Source organism: Taeniopygia guttata, chromosome 10 (assembly GCF_048771995.1).
Source record: "Taeniopygia guttata chromosome 10, bTaeGut7.mat, whole genome shotgun sequence".
In the NCBI taxonomy this organism is placed as follows: Eukaryota; Metazoa; Chordata; class Aves; order Passeriformes; family Estrildidae; genus Taeniopygia; species Taeniopygia guttata.
The window spans coordinates 6,997,161-7,013,792 of NC_133035.1; the positions used below are offsets into that span (position 1 = coordinate 6,997,161).

General features: G+C 36.7%; 1 protein-coding gene across 1 annotated transcript in view; it reads left to right on the forward strand.

Moving 5' to 3' along the window:
• Positions 1–16,632, forward strand: part of ADAM10 (ADAM metallopeptidase domain 10) — a 42,065-nt gene that overhangs the window by 19,773 nt on the left and 5,660 nt on the right. The window contains exons 4-11 of the mRNA XM_004176888.6: positions 1,164–1,322; positions 8,256–8,359; positions 10,170–10,319; positions 11,449–11,541; positions 12,165–12,348; positions 14,052–14,215; positions 15,268–15,451; positions 16,330–16,480. Of these exons, the coding sequence (XP_004176936.2) occupies positions 1,164–1,322; positions 8,256–8,359; positions 10,170–10,319; positions 11,449–11,541; positions 12,165–12,348; positions 14,052–14,215; positions 15,268–15,451; positions 16,330–16,480 (1,189 nt within the window). The remainder of the gene's footprint in view (positions 1–1,163; positions 1,323–8,255; positions 8,360–10,169; positions 10,320–11,448; positions 11,542–12,164; positions 12,349–14,051; positions 14,216–15,267; positions 15,452–16,329; positions 16,481–16,632) is intronic.

Sequence of the window (16,632 nt, forward strand, 5' to 3'; positions counted from 1 at the left end):
GCAGTTTTAAACAGGAATTTTCTAATAGTATGTGGAGAACCTTAGTATCAGTATTAGATTATTGTTAAACTTTAATAATGCATCTAACACATTTAAACTCCCATCTGCTTTTATATATGATTCACACTTAGATGAGTATTTTATCTAATAATTTTCATACCCATAGAACTTGAATTTCAAATCTGGTTGTAAACATACTCTTCATAGAAGTCTGCATTTTAAAAAAAGAGGGAAAAGTTGTATACATTGAAGAAAAAAGAAATCAGGTGCCATTTTTAGTTTAAAGGAGTAAAAGGAATATAGTTACCATCATTAAGGGTAATATATCTGATTTTAGTAAATACAAAAGATAAAATTGATTAAAAATTAAGAAGAATTACAGAATTAAAAGCACATTGAAAGAAGAAATGGATTAAGATTTACTCTGCCCCTCTTTGTACTGTTTGTTTGGTTTTCCTGAAGGTCTTTGTAAGCCATTTTCTGCAGTCTTGAAGTGAGCATTTTCAACTTTGAAAAGTAGTAAACACAGGGCTTCATATGCATCTAGGCAGACCAATTTGCCAGTTATTTTGAGTAGGTCAGAAGGCTTTTTGATAGTGTGATTCTGAATTTTCCTCAATGCAAGAGTACATAAGTATTGTTTTAGCAGAGTAATCTTTCATCCTTTATATGGGAAAGGCTCTTGGGATGCTGCATGTTGTAGAGTCAGTGATTAAACTTCGACAGTTGTACTTTTCCTGATTATGACTGTTTAAAATACATTCTATGCCAGGTTTAAACCTAGCTACAGTTTTAAGAGGATGATGCTTGAAGAGAAAAATTGATGTATTGAATATAGGGAAGTCCTCCTTTGGAAGGAAAACCCTTCTTTCAAAGTTGTGTATATGCTCTGATTTCATTGTTTATTATTTCTAATTGTATGACCGGATGTATAAGGACAGAATTTGATTGTAGAATTACATGCTGTGTATGTACCAGCTTTAAAATACAGAGTTGAATTCTTCATTATATGGTTTTTAAACATTTCATTTATGCACCTGATTGGGAAGCTGCTGAACTTGATGATTGTGATTTTGCTGTAACTGTCTTAGTGATGGATAATCTTAGCCTTAAAAAGGATTTTTGAAGGGTAAAAAATGCTAATACACTTCGTCCCTTAACAGGTGAGCAGGGAAGTTTTACTCATGGATCTGTTATTGATGGAAAATTTGAAGGATTCATCCAAACTCACAGTGGGACCTTTTATATTGAGCCAGCAGAGAGATACATTAAGGACAGAAACCTACCATTCCATTCTGTCATTTATCATGAAGATGATATCAGTGAGTACTTCCATTTTGTGCTACAGATGAAATATTTTTTTATTAAATGTCAAAACCTGTATGCCATTTGTCAGCATCAAATGAGACTTTGGCTTCTGTATGACACTGTAAATCATGCTGTCCTCAAATGGTTCATATACAGTTAAGGTGTGAGAGAGATTTATGGCAAACCAAAGTCAGTCTTTATTCTGCCATTTGAAGAAATCCTTAGCAGTCAGGCTTAAGTGTGCAAGCAGTACATTTCCTACCCAATGGATATATGTTTCTTTGAAAAATACATTCTTAAAATTACCTATACTTATTGTTCTTCCATGTGTTCTGGAAAAGAAAAGATAATTAAAGTTCAAGTCACTCAGTGATTACCTATATCTCATGAGGGTGTATTATGTGAAATAAAAGCTTCCCCTGCATATGTCTCTCACATGTGCCTTCAGAGATTTCTTAAGAAGAGGTGGTGGCACCCAGTATGTCCCATTTTACACAATAGCTGATGGAAGGGTACAGAGGATAGTACTTAAATTTGACAAGAATAGCCCCAGAAATCTAGCTTCAGTTGCAAGGATGAAAAAGTACCATGAAATACTTCTATGTCTTGAGAACTGATGCACCAGAGTTCTCCTGTGCTGTACCTATTTATGTATGATCAGTCTTCAGATGTAATACAAATCAGTTTTGTTTGATGCTTAAGTTATATTGAACCTCAAAAGTACTGCCTTGAAAGTTACGGTTCCAAATTTGAATCCTTCAAGGATCAAGGAGGTATCAAAGATAAATGTTAGAGGCATTAGTTTAAGACTAACTCCTGGTTATTGAAGCTAGCAAAGTGTCTTTCTAGCTAACTTCAGGATGTCAGTCTTGCTTAAAAATCAGTTTAAACCACAACTTCATTTAAAAACATGTTCCATCAGGCCACTGTGCAAACTGTAGAAGACTTGAGGTTGAAATATCATTTGGAACTGGATGAGGAGGCTTGGATTAGATCACTAGAAATTACTTGAACCACTCTGATAATGATATATGTATAAACCATTTTCAAAGTATGTTATAATGAGACTACATTGTGAAAAGAAATGTCAAAGAATAGGAAGTTAGATGAGGAAAATTTCTGATAGTGATTTGACTTTGTATATTATAATTTTCTTGGTGCTGTAAGCCAGTGAAAAAACCAGGGTTATTGCATATTGCTCTCCTTGATTACTTCTCTTGGGTGAATGCAGTGAAGAGAAGTGATCTTTCTCCACTAAAAACGCGGCAAATTTAGGTGATTTTTTTTGTACTTTACTTTCAGTGGCAGTATGTGTGCTGTCTCTGAGTATATTAAAATTGCTGTGAGCTGGCAAATATGTTTGTCGTTCCTGTTATCTCATTCTGTAAATATGATTACTAACCCAAAAGCAAATAAAATTTCCATAATTTTAAAGAGCTTGTGAACGAAAGCATTTACTGGATTTGTGAACAGTATTTGTTTTCTGACTAAGTGTATATTTTCCTGGTGCTTACAAGACTCATACTTAAGAATAATTGTATAGGATAACATTCCATATTTCTGATTCTCAGAGAGAAGCTGCAGCATGAGCTTCATTTCATCTCTACAGAGCCTTGCTGGTCAGTTCAGCTGGGGGGAAGTCAGTTCAAAGGGGAGAAGGCAGTTTTCCCTGTGAGCTGCAGTTGGCTTTGCTGCTGTAGCAGGAAAATAGTGAGGGATAAGTAATAAAAAAAGTTATAAAAGTTGGGTGTGGAACTTAAGATACATATTTCATAATATTTCTGTGAATAATTCACATATACTTCTAAGTTTTGTGTTGCATCTTAGAGGTCTCACTGAACAGTTCAGCTCACTGCTTGATAGTGGGATTGTTGGACTTCTACTTATGTAGGACTTTGTGTAAATAAGTCACTGTTAGCTTCATAAAGGGTTTTATTGACTAACCCTTTTGTTCAAAAGAGGCGGAGGAGGAAAGTAAGAGACATAAGGCAGTGATGTGCCCGGTTTTCAAAGGCTGAGACAAGCAAGAAGATTGTCTCGTGTCCCAGTTCCTTATGCTGTAAATAGTGAGTGACTAAAAATACTCTTCACTGTTATCGAATACTGACAGAAATAGCATTGTGCCTTAAAGAAGCAGATAAATTGATTTTATGAAAGTTACTATTGCTGTTTTGTAGGAGTGATCTCTCTCAGAAGAGTAAATGGATCGTTTTGGGAACTGGAAAAAGTAATGTTGAAATTGGTTCTTACTAATGTCTTATAAAGTGAATGGGAGCAGGGTATGTAAATTATTCAGGTATTAATATGTGGTATTGGTATGGTTTACATAATTTTTCCTCTTGAATCTAGTGCATCAAAACCATTAGTTAGAAACAAAATCAGATTATCAGAGGGGATGGTCTAAATCTATTCTGGTGAGAAACATTAAAGCAGCAGTACAGTATGGCTTCCAAGTTGCCGAGTGAGTGAACGTTGCTGCTTGCTCAGCAGGGTTGAAAATAGCCCATCCTGGAGCAAAGTCTAAGCAGCACTATTTAAAAACACATCACTCCTGTTGGTTGCTGCCAGTGCAGTCTGATGTGCCTGAGTTCTGATTGTATAGTATCACTTCAGTCATTAGGATCATAGATGCCTCTAGGATTTCTGTTGTCTAAAATACCTGGAGTATACAACTGCTTCTGTCTTTTTCTGAAGAGTGTGTTTGAAGCTACATTATTTTTGTCTTTCATGAGACCTATTTTTGCATTGAACTGCAGCGCCAAAAAACCTCAACAACTCAGGAAAGCTCAGCTTTGTAGTAGATTTGTTGCTAATTTGTTGTTACTGCTCTAATCTAAAGCTAGCTCACATGAAATACGAGTCAAACCACTACTGTCTTATGTAGGACAAAAGCAACAAAAATGATCACATTTCTGACTCGGGAGAAACTGAGGAAAAAAGTCATCTTTGCTTTAATTTGGGTATTTTTTGGTCACCCATGGTTTAGCCTTTTGAAACAATATGCTTTTTAGTGCTTTTCAGAAACCACAATGCAACATATGATTAGCATCTCAATGAGTTCTTTTTCAGTAGTTAAACAAAAGTTGTTTTGTAAATGGGGATTATATTGTCAACTTTAAAAGGCTGCTTTTGTCTGTTACAGTGGATCTGGTGACCAGTGGAAGGCAGCCTTCTATTCAGGACTTGAAACACAAGTTGAATGATTTTAGTTTCTAAACCAGTCTTGATCAAACTGTTTTATAATTTACAGTTAGAAAGATGCAAATTGCTGTTTACATTGAGATATTTAGGAAACATTTCTTAAAGAATGAGGATATATTTACTTTGTTTAAATCCTATTTAAATCATACACTTCAAGTGTATCCCTGAGTTAATACTATAAAATATAAAATCAGTATTTCTTCAGATCAACAGTATACAGGAAAATCCTGTTCAGACATTCCAGAAAATTAACATGGCCACTCAGTTATCTTTATGATCTTGGAAGGGGCATACAACTGAGAACAGAAAGTGAAGTGGTTTGTAATTTTGCAAAGCCCTATCTGCTGAATAGGCTGACCATTGCAAACTGTGTTATTAATGAGAACCTGGTTTTGTTTTCATCATATTGTGATGACAGTTGTCATGGGAGCACAGCATCACAGAGTGCTGCAAATTAAATCTGTAGTAAGGATTTTTTTTTTTGTATCTGCTTACATTTGAGTTTTATTCTGCCATTACTGCTTTTGCTAGTATTGGGCAAATTTCTATGGCTCTTAAAGAATTAAGTGTTCATCATTTGTAATGGACGTTTGATGTCATCCTTGCCCAAGATGCCTAAATTCAGTAATTATTAAGTGGTTAGCCTAAATGCTTAACAGATCACACTATTAACTGATAATTAGAAGAAGAAAAACCAAATATTCAGGAATGTCTTTGTGGAAGGTAGTAGTGCATCTTCTTGAAAGGAAAAAAATATTTTTTTTTATATCTGGAGTATATATATCATTAAAAATTATCTGCCATCTAGTTAGAATAAGACATTGTAGTCAGAAGGTATGCAATTTTAAGATTTTTCAGGTCGTTTTTATATTAATTGTTACTTTTTTTCCTACTCTTTATTATTTCTTAACATTCTCCCAGGATGTACAAAACCTGAAAGTGGACAGTACTGGAAAAAAAAAAATTGGGAATTTTTTTGCCGAATGATTTTTTCTAGTTAGAAGATTGAACCTGTTATTAACCTCTTCTACAATGGCTCTGTTGGAAAATAGTCTTTTGTTTTCTCAACTCTGCATTCACTGTAAGCAATCATTTCATGGTGAAAGCAGGTTTTTTTCCTTTTGGCTTCTCAGGGTTGTGGTATGGATAGTCTAAGAAGCTCTTGGTCCCAAAGAGCTGGCAGAAAGCTGCACAGAAAGCTGGCACATCTCAGAGCATTGAAAAGCTTCACAAGAGCATGGACCAGACCTGTGTCTTGCGGGTCAAAACTGGCCAATTCATCTGGCACCATGTAGTTCTTGCTTAGCCTCAGATATTTAAAACTGGAACTGCTGCAGGGGATGATGGAATCAGGAAGTCTCAAAAGATGACAAGGGAACGGTGCCTTCACAGTCTGGGGGCAGTTCAGCATTTAGCAAATAAAAACTTCATATGCAGCTTCCCTTGGAAGTTAGAAATGGTTCCAAAGTGAACTATCCTGTATTACCTGTCTCCGTGATTAGCAGGGTGGTTTCAAATCTGCCTCTGGGGGATTTGTCTTTTCCAGCACATGCAAAATCTTGGCAATTGCTGTTGCAGACTGTTTTGTGTTCATTTTTTTTTGTAATTTCAACTGTCAAGGCTTTAAAGTATTCCTTACTAGATTATTACTTCTGAAGTGAGAAATATCTGAATTGCAGGCAGTCAGTATAAAAAATGTGTTAAGGGATTGCCTAACATTTTTGGGAAACAAGATAGAAAAGAGACCATTTTGTGTAATAAACTGAGCACATTTATTTCCAGTACTGTTTGCCAGTTGTCATAATGCTTCAGAGTGGAGCTCCTGCAAGAGTTTCAGGGTACAGTGGTTTTCTGCAGGGGCAGTGTCAGGGGGAAAGGCAGGATGGGCCATTGCTCCTGCCCCAGGGTAACCTGCTCTTGTTGCAGAGATAAACTGTTGGTGGTGTGAAGTCAGGTTGTAAGTAATGAAAATTTTCATTAGACTAAATACAGTAGAACTTTTTATACTATAGTGGGAGGAAAAAAGGGTGGTGGAGATGGAGAAGGGAAAGATCATATCTACAGTCCTTTGCTCATAACTCCAATCTAGTGATAGTAAACAGGATCCCAAAGTAGAAGGTGACTTCAATAGAGTGGTGCTATTTGTTTAATTTTGCTTGTAGCAAATTCAATGTTCCACTACCATGCTGGAGAAAATTGTGAGAGGTGACTTGCAGTAAAAGCATGTTTATCTTTTTCTCTCCATTCTTCTGGCACTGTGCTAGGGCTAATTGTGCTGGGAGGAATGTGATGAGAGAGCAGTTCAAAAATGGTATTTGTGTGGTGGTGAAAATTGAAATGAGGGAAACGAGTATGTAGAAAGTAATGAAATAAACTTACAAGGTAAGCTGTATATTGAAATAGTTCAGCAGTATCATGCAGTATGACTGTAAGGAACAGCCTTAAGAGTCAAAGATTAATAATGGCAGCTGTCAGATGAAACCATACAGGGCCCATACCCCAAAGGAATACATCTGCTATGCTCCAGCTACTGCCAAGCCTTGATTCCACAGCCCAGACTAGAGCTAGTCCAGGGCAAAATCACCTGAAATGCACAGAATGTGGTTCAATAGAATGTGAATAGAACGTGGGCATCAGGTCCTTGGTGCCTAGGCTTTACAGTTCTACTCTTACATAGCTGATCTTTTACTCTTTGAATTTGGATCTTCACTCTTTAAAAAAAAACAAAACTAAAAAGACAAATGAATCAACCAACAAATCCCAGAACACAGCAAACCATGGTAAAGTTTGTACATTTCTGACAAAAGCGGCACTCTGTTGAGATGGTGCTGAAACTGTGGTTTGCCCTACAGAACCTGACTTGTTAAGTATTCAAATCTGTGGCTACTATAACCTGTATTCTATTATTTCTTACCTGGGCACCAATTTATAATGGGGTTGAATCTGAAAAGAAATCAAAGGGGAAGTATTCAGTATTTCTCATCTCCAGAGGAAGCTTCTGCAAACACAGGTTACAAATCTGCAGTAGGTACTGACAGTAAAAGCTAAGCACGTGTGTCTGAAACACATTCCCTTGTGCAGTGAGGTCTGCACTGACAGCTGTTGCACGAGTTGGCCTTGTTAAAGAGGTGATTGTGGATTTTCTCACTAGTTTGGATCTCCAGCATTTTTAACTAACATGTAGTGGTTAACTAAACCATGGTTCTATCCATTAGCATTTCCCTTCTTATGTCTTGGTAGTGAAGTAGCATAATGGGAAAACTTTAAAAAAATCAGTGGAAGATGAATAAAATAATAAAATCCTGTAAGAATGTTGGCAAGGTTTCTTAGTTTGTTTACCAAGTGGCATAAAAACCTTCTCTTACCCAAGCAGTCTTCAGTATACTTGATATCTAATAACTTTCCATTGTGATGTCATATTTTGAAGGCTGCTTTTAGCTGAAGTGTGTATAGATGTGTGAATAAAAGCTCTTGTTCTTATGTTAGGCACTGCTCATCATATTTTCTTGTGCTGCCTGAGAAAATAATGTTAAAAAGCAAATGTCAGTTTTGTTCTGTTTTTAAAACTAAGACTGTCTTAGTAGAATGCATAATGAAAAAAAGCTGCATAGACCTCGCATCTTCCACTGCTTCCCTCAAACCACATGCAAAATATTGGACACCAACTGAGTAAGTTGCACTGATGCAGCCATATTTTGAACTTGTACTTGGAATTTGAAAACTCAACCTGGCCTTCCTCTTTTTAGAATATCCACATAAATATGGACCACAAGGAGGTTGTGCAGATCATTCAGTATTTGAAAGAATGCAGAAGTACCAGATGACTGGTGTAGAAGAACCAACAACAGAGGTACAACAAAGGCTAATGGATTATGTTGATCAGTTAGTTATCATTTAGTGTGATAACTTCCTATTTCTTGTATGTTGTCTCTTTTACTTTTGGTGAGCTATCATCCCTCCACATTGTGAGATACTTAAAAGTATTGCTGGAGGTTTCTTTTTAACATAATTTTTCTAAATTCTTTTTCTTATTGCTTCTGTAGCCCAGATGTGCTACTTACAGTCTTAATGAATCCTAAGTGATCTCAAATTTTTCAATTTAGTTAGAATTTTAGATGGATGTGGAAATCAAGCTTGAAATGAGGAATATACTTTCTTGCAATTGAGAAGGAAGAGTTTCAAGATCCCTTGATCTCCAAGTAATAAATTGGTTCTAAAGAGTAATAACTTCTAGATTTTCAAGTTATGTTAATATAACACACTTGGGATATGAGTGCTTTCAGTGGAAAAGTAATATTGGTGGGAGGGTCTTCCTAACAACCCTGTAAGCTTGTGGGGGTTACAGCACGTTGCAGATTGGCTGCTGTGAGAGGTAAGTGTCCTGTGGCAGGAACCTGTGTACCCAGTGGAGTCCCACAGTGGGTTGCACTCAGGTTTGCACCACATGTCACAAAACACTTTTTTTCCAGCAGCAAATTACTGAGTTTCTTTTAGACTTAGCTGTGTTCTGAGCTGTTCCAAGTCTTGGCATAATTTTGTGGTGTCAGCTAAATATATACTCAGAAAACTATGCAATATGGCTTGTTAAATAGCATCAGCAACTTAGTTTATTTATGTTGTGACTCCAGAAATTGTCAACATTAATGCACTTTTCAGCATTGGTAACAATAACATGCTTTCCCAAAAATGTGCTTGTAAAACTTCTTGGTGTGAGAGGGCCATCATCCAGTGAGTGCTGTAAGGCCAACATGCTGCTGATGCTGTGAGGGGCTACCTGCAACAGTGGCTAGACAGTGTTAGAGGAATAAAGTAGGGATTTGTTAAAAGGCCTTTGAAGGCCTTTGTACACCTTGGGCATTTCAAGAGCCTGGCTATGGCTCTACCAGGATGGACTCTGAGTCACGAGTTTTCACACTTGTATAAGTTTTGGTCCATTTCCATATTGGGGTTAATTGTCCAATTACAGCTTCAGGTTATAAAGTCCCATCCTGTCCTCAATTGCCCTCCTCAATTCACTGTTGTTTACACTTTGGGTTTTGTCTGACTAAACTGTGAAGAGAACTTCCTGACACTTTATATGAAGTTCAGAGTTACATACTAATGCAGTACAGAATCTGGAAAATATGGAAGCTAAAACTTAATGCATCCCTACCAGATACCATTCTGCCCTACCAGTGTTCCTTTAGCTTCTTGTTCAGTGCCCCATTTGTTCCATGCTGAAGTGCTTAAACATTTCTGTTTGCTGGGGTAGCTGACTAAGGTAATTACAGTTTGAAATAACTGCATCTTCCCTAACACCAGTTAAGTCCCACCAGTGCTGATTTTTTCCTAACCAACTGTTAGTTTATCTTAGAAAAGGATTATAAAGAAGAAAAATTCCAAAGATCACATAAATGAAGAAACATCTATGTAATGTTGACTGCCTTTTGTAATGTAAAATGAAGTGCAGCAAGAGCTTTTGCTAAGATTACATTCCAAGTATTTGAAAACTGAGCATAATGTACTTAATTCAAGATTCATGAAACTTTGCAAATTAAAGAAAAAGAATGAAAACCTGTTTGTATTAGTGGAGTACGTTTAGAACCATTGTTATTTTTAGGTAATCTAGTGCAGCAGGTGGAACTACAAAACTAATGTATTTCTTTCCTGTGCATGTGTAGAAACCTGTTGAAGAGCCTAAGAAGGATGATCCACAGCTTTTGAGAAAAAAGCGTGCCACTCAGGCTGAAAAAAACACTTGCCAGCTGTATATCCAGACTGATCATTTATTCTACAAGCATTATGGAACCAGAGAAGCTGTGATTGCACAGGTATTTCCAGTCCCTCTGTTTTCAATTACCTGCTTTTACTTTGGGTAATCCTGATAAATTTCATGTAACTTTTCTTTTTGCTTATTTACTGTATAATAGTTTGTTTCCTTCTTTAAAGTGGTATTGGCATAATTGAAACAACATTTTTTGTTTTGCTAAAAAGATGCTGTTTCTGTGACAAAAGTCCTGGGCACATGTGCCTCCTGTAATGGCATCTGTGGTGTGTTTAGCACCTCTGAGCAGGACTTGCAGTCTGACTGTTTTTACTTCTTACTCAGAAAAATTGTATTTCCTGAAGAGTTCAGTCCTGTTTGACAGCCTGCCAGCCTCTGTTCTAACACTTACACAGGCTTCCCTTTGAAATTCTAACTCAAAACACCGTGAGCTGATAATGCTGAGATCTATTCCTGTAGTGTCTAATATAGTGGATGGTAAAAAAAGCAGTGGCAGCTAAAGGCAGATGTGTTTCCTTTGTCAATATACTATTAACTGGGAAAAGGGTTGATACGATTTAATGGTTTTGGTGATAATTTTTTAAAAATACAGCTAGCATGTTATCATACTTCTGCTGAAGTCTGAAGTTTCAGTGCCATTGCAGGTCTGAATTTTACTATTTATTTATCACACTGTACGTAGGCAATTCAAGTAACATTTTTCAAAGATCTGAAGTTACCTTTCAGTCACCTTTTAGCTTTTTAGTGAGTTAGCTTTTCTGTGTGCTCTTACAAAAGGTAAATTATTAGTTTTTCCCTATCTGTGTTCTATCAGAAATTAAAGAATAAATCTGTAACAAGTAATTTTTTTTCTCCAAGAAAGAATTACAGTGCTTTGAATACAAAGCAGTGATTAAGGGAATATTGCAAACAGGTACTTGAAAGTTGATAGAATTATACATTTTTAAAAAATCAAATGGCAAAATCCTTTTGTGGTGTCTGGCATAGTGATGATGCAGGTAGTGATTTATTTCCATTGTGGGTCATGATGTAATTCAGAAGGCCTGTTAGGAGTTCCTACAGCACAGTATCACATATTGTAGGAGTGTAGGCATTGCAGCTATTGCTGTTAAGGTAAGCTGTAGTGTAGTGTAGTGCATGGATCTCTGAACTGTAGCTGCTTTTGTTTTCAACAGATTTCCAGCCATGTTAAAGCAATTGACACCATTTACCAGTCAACAGATTTTTCAGGGATCCGTAACATCAGCTTCATGGTGAAACGAATCCGAGTAAGTTGGGTTGGAAATGCCTTCAGCTTCACTGATGCCGCTGATTTGATTCTTCAAATCTGCTGTTGCTGTTCACTTGTACCCATGTATTGTTTTATAACAGTTCTTTAGCAGAAGTGTTTCTGCAATAAATGGTGCCCTAAACCATTTATTTGATTTGGTTTTAGTGATTATTGTCAAAAGCCCACTACTGCTGTTATTAAGCTGTGGTCAGTTTTTCTATTGAATCAACTTACTTTGTTTCAGCACCATTGTTGTGTGGTGAATAGACTATTGCTATTCTCCAATAACTTTAATACTGAAATAGAGAATGGCTATCTATGTTGGGACTTCCTTGTAAAAGTGATAATTTAGGAGGATAAATACAAAATTTTGGACACTGATGGAAAAAAAATAGAGGGAAATCGGAGAATGGGGATTTACTACACAAATGCAATTCTTCATTTATTATAATGCTTCGTTTTCCAAATGTTGGGGTGGTAATTTACAATCAAGGCTTGTAAGTTTTAAACAACATCTTTAACTAGGTGACATAGCAAGGTACTGACAACAGTGAGCCTCTTAGCTGGCATGTGCAAGTGGAAATGAATCCTGTCTTACCATTTGTTTCAATTTACTTTTAGATTAACACAACTGTCGATGAGAAGGACTCTTCCAATCCCTTTAGATTTCCTAACATTGGTGTGGAAAAGTTTCTGGAACTGAACTCAGAACAGAACCATGATGATTATTGCTTGGCCTATGTGTTTACAGACCGTGATTTTGATGATGGAGTCCTTGGTCTGGCTTGGGTTGGAGCCCCTTCAGGTAATTCTACACAAGCCTTCAGTGCTATGAGATAAAGTACTGTAGGTAGGCACTAGAAAAAAGGTAGAAACCACCTTTTAAACTGCCAGCAAATACACAAAAATCAAGCTTTTCACAGTTTTGGTTCGGTATGGTTTAATTTTATTTTTAGTATTTTGTGCCACTTCAATTAATCTTTATGTATTTCTGATAAGCAGCATATGAACAGTAAAGAAAAACACATTTATTTTGTTATACAAGGGTGATATTACTTGGAATTGCTTTTTATTTAGGGTAGGTGTGAGTGACCAGTAAAGTGACAGGTGGAACAAGTATCTGCTCTATATAAACAGAGCTTACAACGATGAGAACTGCACTGCAGAATCTTTAGGTTTTCTAGGTAGTATTGAAAGAATTTATTTTTTTTTTTTAATCCATGAGATCTTGTTCTGGGAGATAAGAGAATAATTACTGCATGACTCTTCTTGAACTGCTTCTCATTAGTTTCAGTCTAGTTGTGTATTTTGGGTCTAAAGTATATCCTTTGATGTAAAAAAAAAATCTTAATCAGTGAGACTTTAATGAAAACATTATTGAGAACTTGAAAAGAATTGAATAATGGTAGAAGAAACATGAAAGTGTTCATATAAGGGGTAAGAGATCAACAGACCCATGACTGCAGTTGGTATGTTAGAGGCACCTGTGTGGACTTAGTGACTGTGGAAGAACCTCAGGAAATGTAATGCCCAGAAGGTGAATAGAAATGAGAAATTTGGTCTGTGATGACTGTTCTAGTGTATACACTGTGTGAGGACAGGATGAATTGCAATGTGCAGTCCACAAACACTGCTTTCAAAACTGAATTTAATTGAGAAAAGCTATGATCTTTGAGATTGTCATCTTTAACACACATACTGACATAGATTAAATGGGATATGTCACTAAAACAAAATTCTACTTGAGAAAGGAAAATGTCTTTAGACTGGTCTTTAGACACCATTTACATTAGCAGTAGAATAGCTGGATTTTGGAACATTATTAATGCTTAACTAGAAACTAAAGTTATGGGAAAATTTGGTGAAATTGAAGTAAAAATTTTGGGAATTTTCCAAACAGGAAGTATGATGCACTTGACTGCCAACCTTCTAAACATAGGTCTCATTAGCCAACACATCAAAAGCATTTTCAGCTTTAGGGGTTTTTTTTCTGACAATGAGATATATATATATATATATATATATATATATATATATATATATATATATATATATATATATATATATATATACACTTATTCTGACAATGACATTTTATATCTAATGCTCTTGCTGTGAGAGAGGATCTCCAGAATTACCTTGTACTTTTTCACTTGGTGAAATCCAAATAAGTTGTAGATTGAGGCTGCTTCTATTGGACATTGCACCACCCTGCTAGTCTTGTACAGGTATGATGAAATAAGGGCTCATCTATTCAGGGAGTACTCAAAATAGCTCTCAAAAGCTATTCTAAACCAGCTGACTTCCTGCGTGAATGTATCCGATCTGTGTTGAGAGCATTTGTGTGAATAAATCTAATCTACCTTCAAGGTTGTGTTCATATTAATTATAGAGAGCTCTTAGTCTGTAAACCTGCAGAGGCAAACTGTTTGTTGCTCTGGATGTCAATAGACAAGTAACACAACACTTCTTTCCCTAAATGTGACTTGTATTTTTGTGTGAATGTAGGGAGCTCTGGTGGAATATGTGAGAAAAGCAAATTGTATTCGGATGGTAAGAAGAAGTCTCTGAACACTGGAATCATCACTGTCCAGAACTATGGCTCTCACGTGCCCCCCAAGGTTTCTCACATTACTTTTGCACATGAGGTTGGGCATAACTTTGGCTCCCCTGTAAGTATTATTGGTGATCTGTTAACTCACTCTCAGCGGTTCACGGGGGGGATTTACAAACGGAGTTTTACTGCTTATAAACAGGGACAGCAGAATCCTGATTCCATCAGCATACGTGCACATACATTGCATACAAACAAAGGGAGGGCAGCTGAGCCCTTTCAGGAGTATTTCACAACACTGGTGCAACAGTGCATTTTGTGAATTGCTTACTTATATTAGTTCAATCCCTTACAAAGATACAATATTGTTGTTCCCTAAATACTTCCCTGTCTTTATGAGGAGTAGGGTCACATGCACCTTGTCAAATGCATTGTACTTTATTCTGGAGAGGAGGAAGAAGCACTGCAAAATTGATTAAGATGACACTTTATTCAGCAAGTGGCTCATGTTTGTTAGATGATTTATACTTAAAAGTTTATCTAAGAAAATAGTGGAGAGAATTAGGATGCTAAGAAGAATGGTTTTGAGAACTGTTTCACAGACATTCAGGGATGTTTGTGGTAAGCTTGAAAGCATGAGACTTTGTTTTGCCAATGTAATGCATTTCATTCCTCATGCTGGGTATTGTAGATGTAGTCCCTGGCTGACAGACTGCTGCTCTGTTTTGAAGTTCTCTTTTTACCCCCCTCAAAGCAAACAAGAAGAATGGACTGTGGTTTCTGTTAACTCCTTTTACATTTATTCCACAGAATGCTGATTACCCTTTTGTGATCATAAAGCCACTCTTTTTAGGAGATGGCAGCTTGTCCAAGTCAGTATTCATTCCAGGACATGCACGTGGGGGTAAATTACCAAGAATGTATATAAGATGAAACTTAAGAAATTAGATACTTGCTGCTGTTTTCATGGGGGAAACAAAAACAACAATGGAACAAAGAGAACCCAAAATCAAACCTTGGGTTTTCATATAGTTTTTGTATTGCAAGAAACCTGAGAGTGGTAAGATGGTGGTTTATTTTTATTTTATTTATTCTGTGTTAAGGCTACCAAATCCAGGTTACTTTTGCACCTGCTATGATTGAGATAGTTGTAAAATATTTGTTTTGCAGCATGATTCTGGAATGGAGTGCACTCCTGGAGAGTCCAAGAACTTGGGACAGAAGGAAAATGGCAATTACATCATGTATGCAAGAGCTACGTCTGGGGACAAACTTAACAACAATAAGTTCTCTATCTGTAGCATTCGGAATATCAGCCAAGTTCTTGAGAAAAAGAGAAATAATTGTTTTGTTGGTATGTATTTAATCCTCCTGAAAGCTGAGTAACTAAAATATTACTGCAATGCTTAATTTAAAATTATTTATTTTTATTTATCTTATGTTTTAAAATTTACTGAAAGATTCTGCAAGTAAATAATTGAATTTGAGATCTCCAGTACTCTGTCAAGTTCTGGGCTGGCCAGCACAGAAGCAGCAGGACATACTGGAGTCAGTCCAGCAAAGGGCCATAAGGATTATTAAGGGATGGGAGCATCTGACATATGAGGAGAGTCCAAGAGAGTCTGTTTAGTGTGGAGCAGAGGAGGCTGGGGGAGGCTCTTCTCTGTCTTTGTAAATGCCTGAGGGGAGGTAGTAAACAAACAGGGTCAGACTGGTTTCAGTCATGCTCATTGTGAAAGGACTAGAGGTAAGGAGCACATATTAAACCGCAGAAAAGTCCTATTTAGACAGGAAAAAGAATTTTGCATGAGTTTTTCTTTCTGGAGTCTGATATATGAGCTCTCACAAATGTTGGGAGCTTGTGCTCACATAGGTTTGCACATATATTCAGTAGGTTTGGATTTGGAGTAGCTCACCCCAGTACCACCAGCCTTTGCCTCAAGGTCCTCTGACTGTTAAAGGAGAGCAGGAAAGGATGCAGCTCCCTGGGAGACTGAGCAGAAAGCTGGTTCTTACACTCCCACTCTTATCAGCCAAAACCTTTTACTCAGAGGCTTTAAATGCTATGAATTGTGGGAGTTACTAAGCTGGGTGTCGAGCAGTAATGCAAGTTGACTTGAGCCCTAGTCTCAAGTCCAGCTTGACTCTTTCAAGCTGGATTCTTGTTAAGGTTTATAAGTATTTGCATATTCTTTGTACTGCTTTGTACATAAATATACTGGCATTTTTCAGAGTCTGGGCAGCCCATCTGTGGTAATGGACTGGTTGAACAAGGAGAACAGTGTGATTGTGGATACAGTGACCAGTGTAAAGATGACTGCTGTTATGATGCAAATCAACCAGAAGATAAAAAATGCAAGTTAAGACCAGGCAAAAACTGCAGGTATTGTGCATGTGTTACACTACTCTTTAATTTTGGGCATTTAGTGGGAACTTTAATGGGAATTCCAGAATCTGAATCAGCTTACCTGCATTTTTACAAAAGTATTGATTTTGTTTAAAATGCTTTGTACAATGTGTGAGAAGTGCATAAGC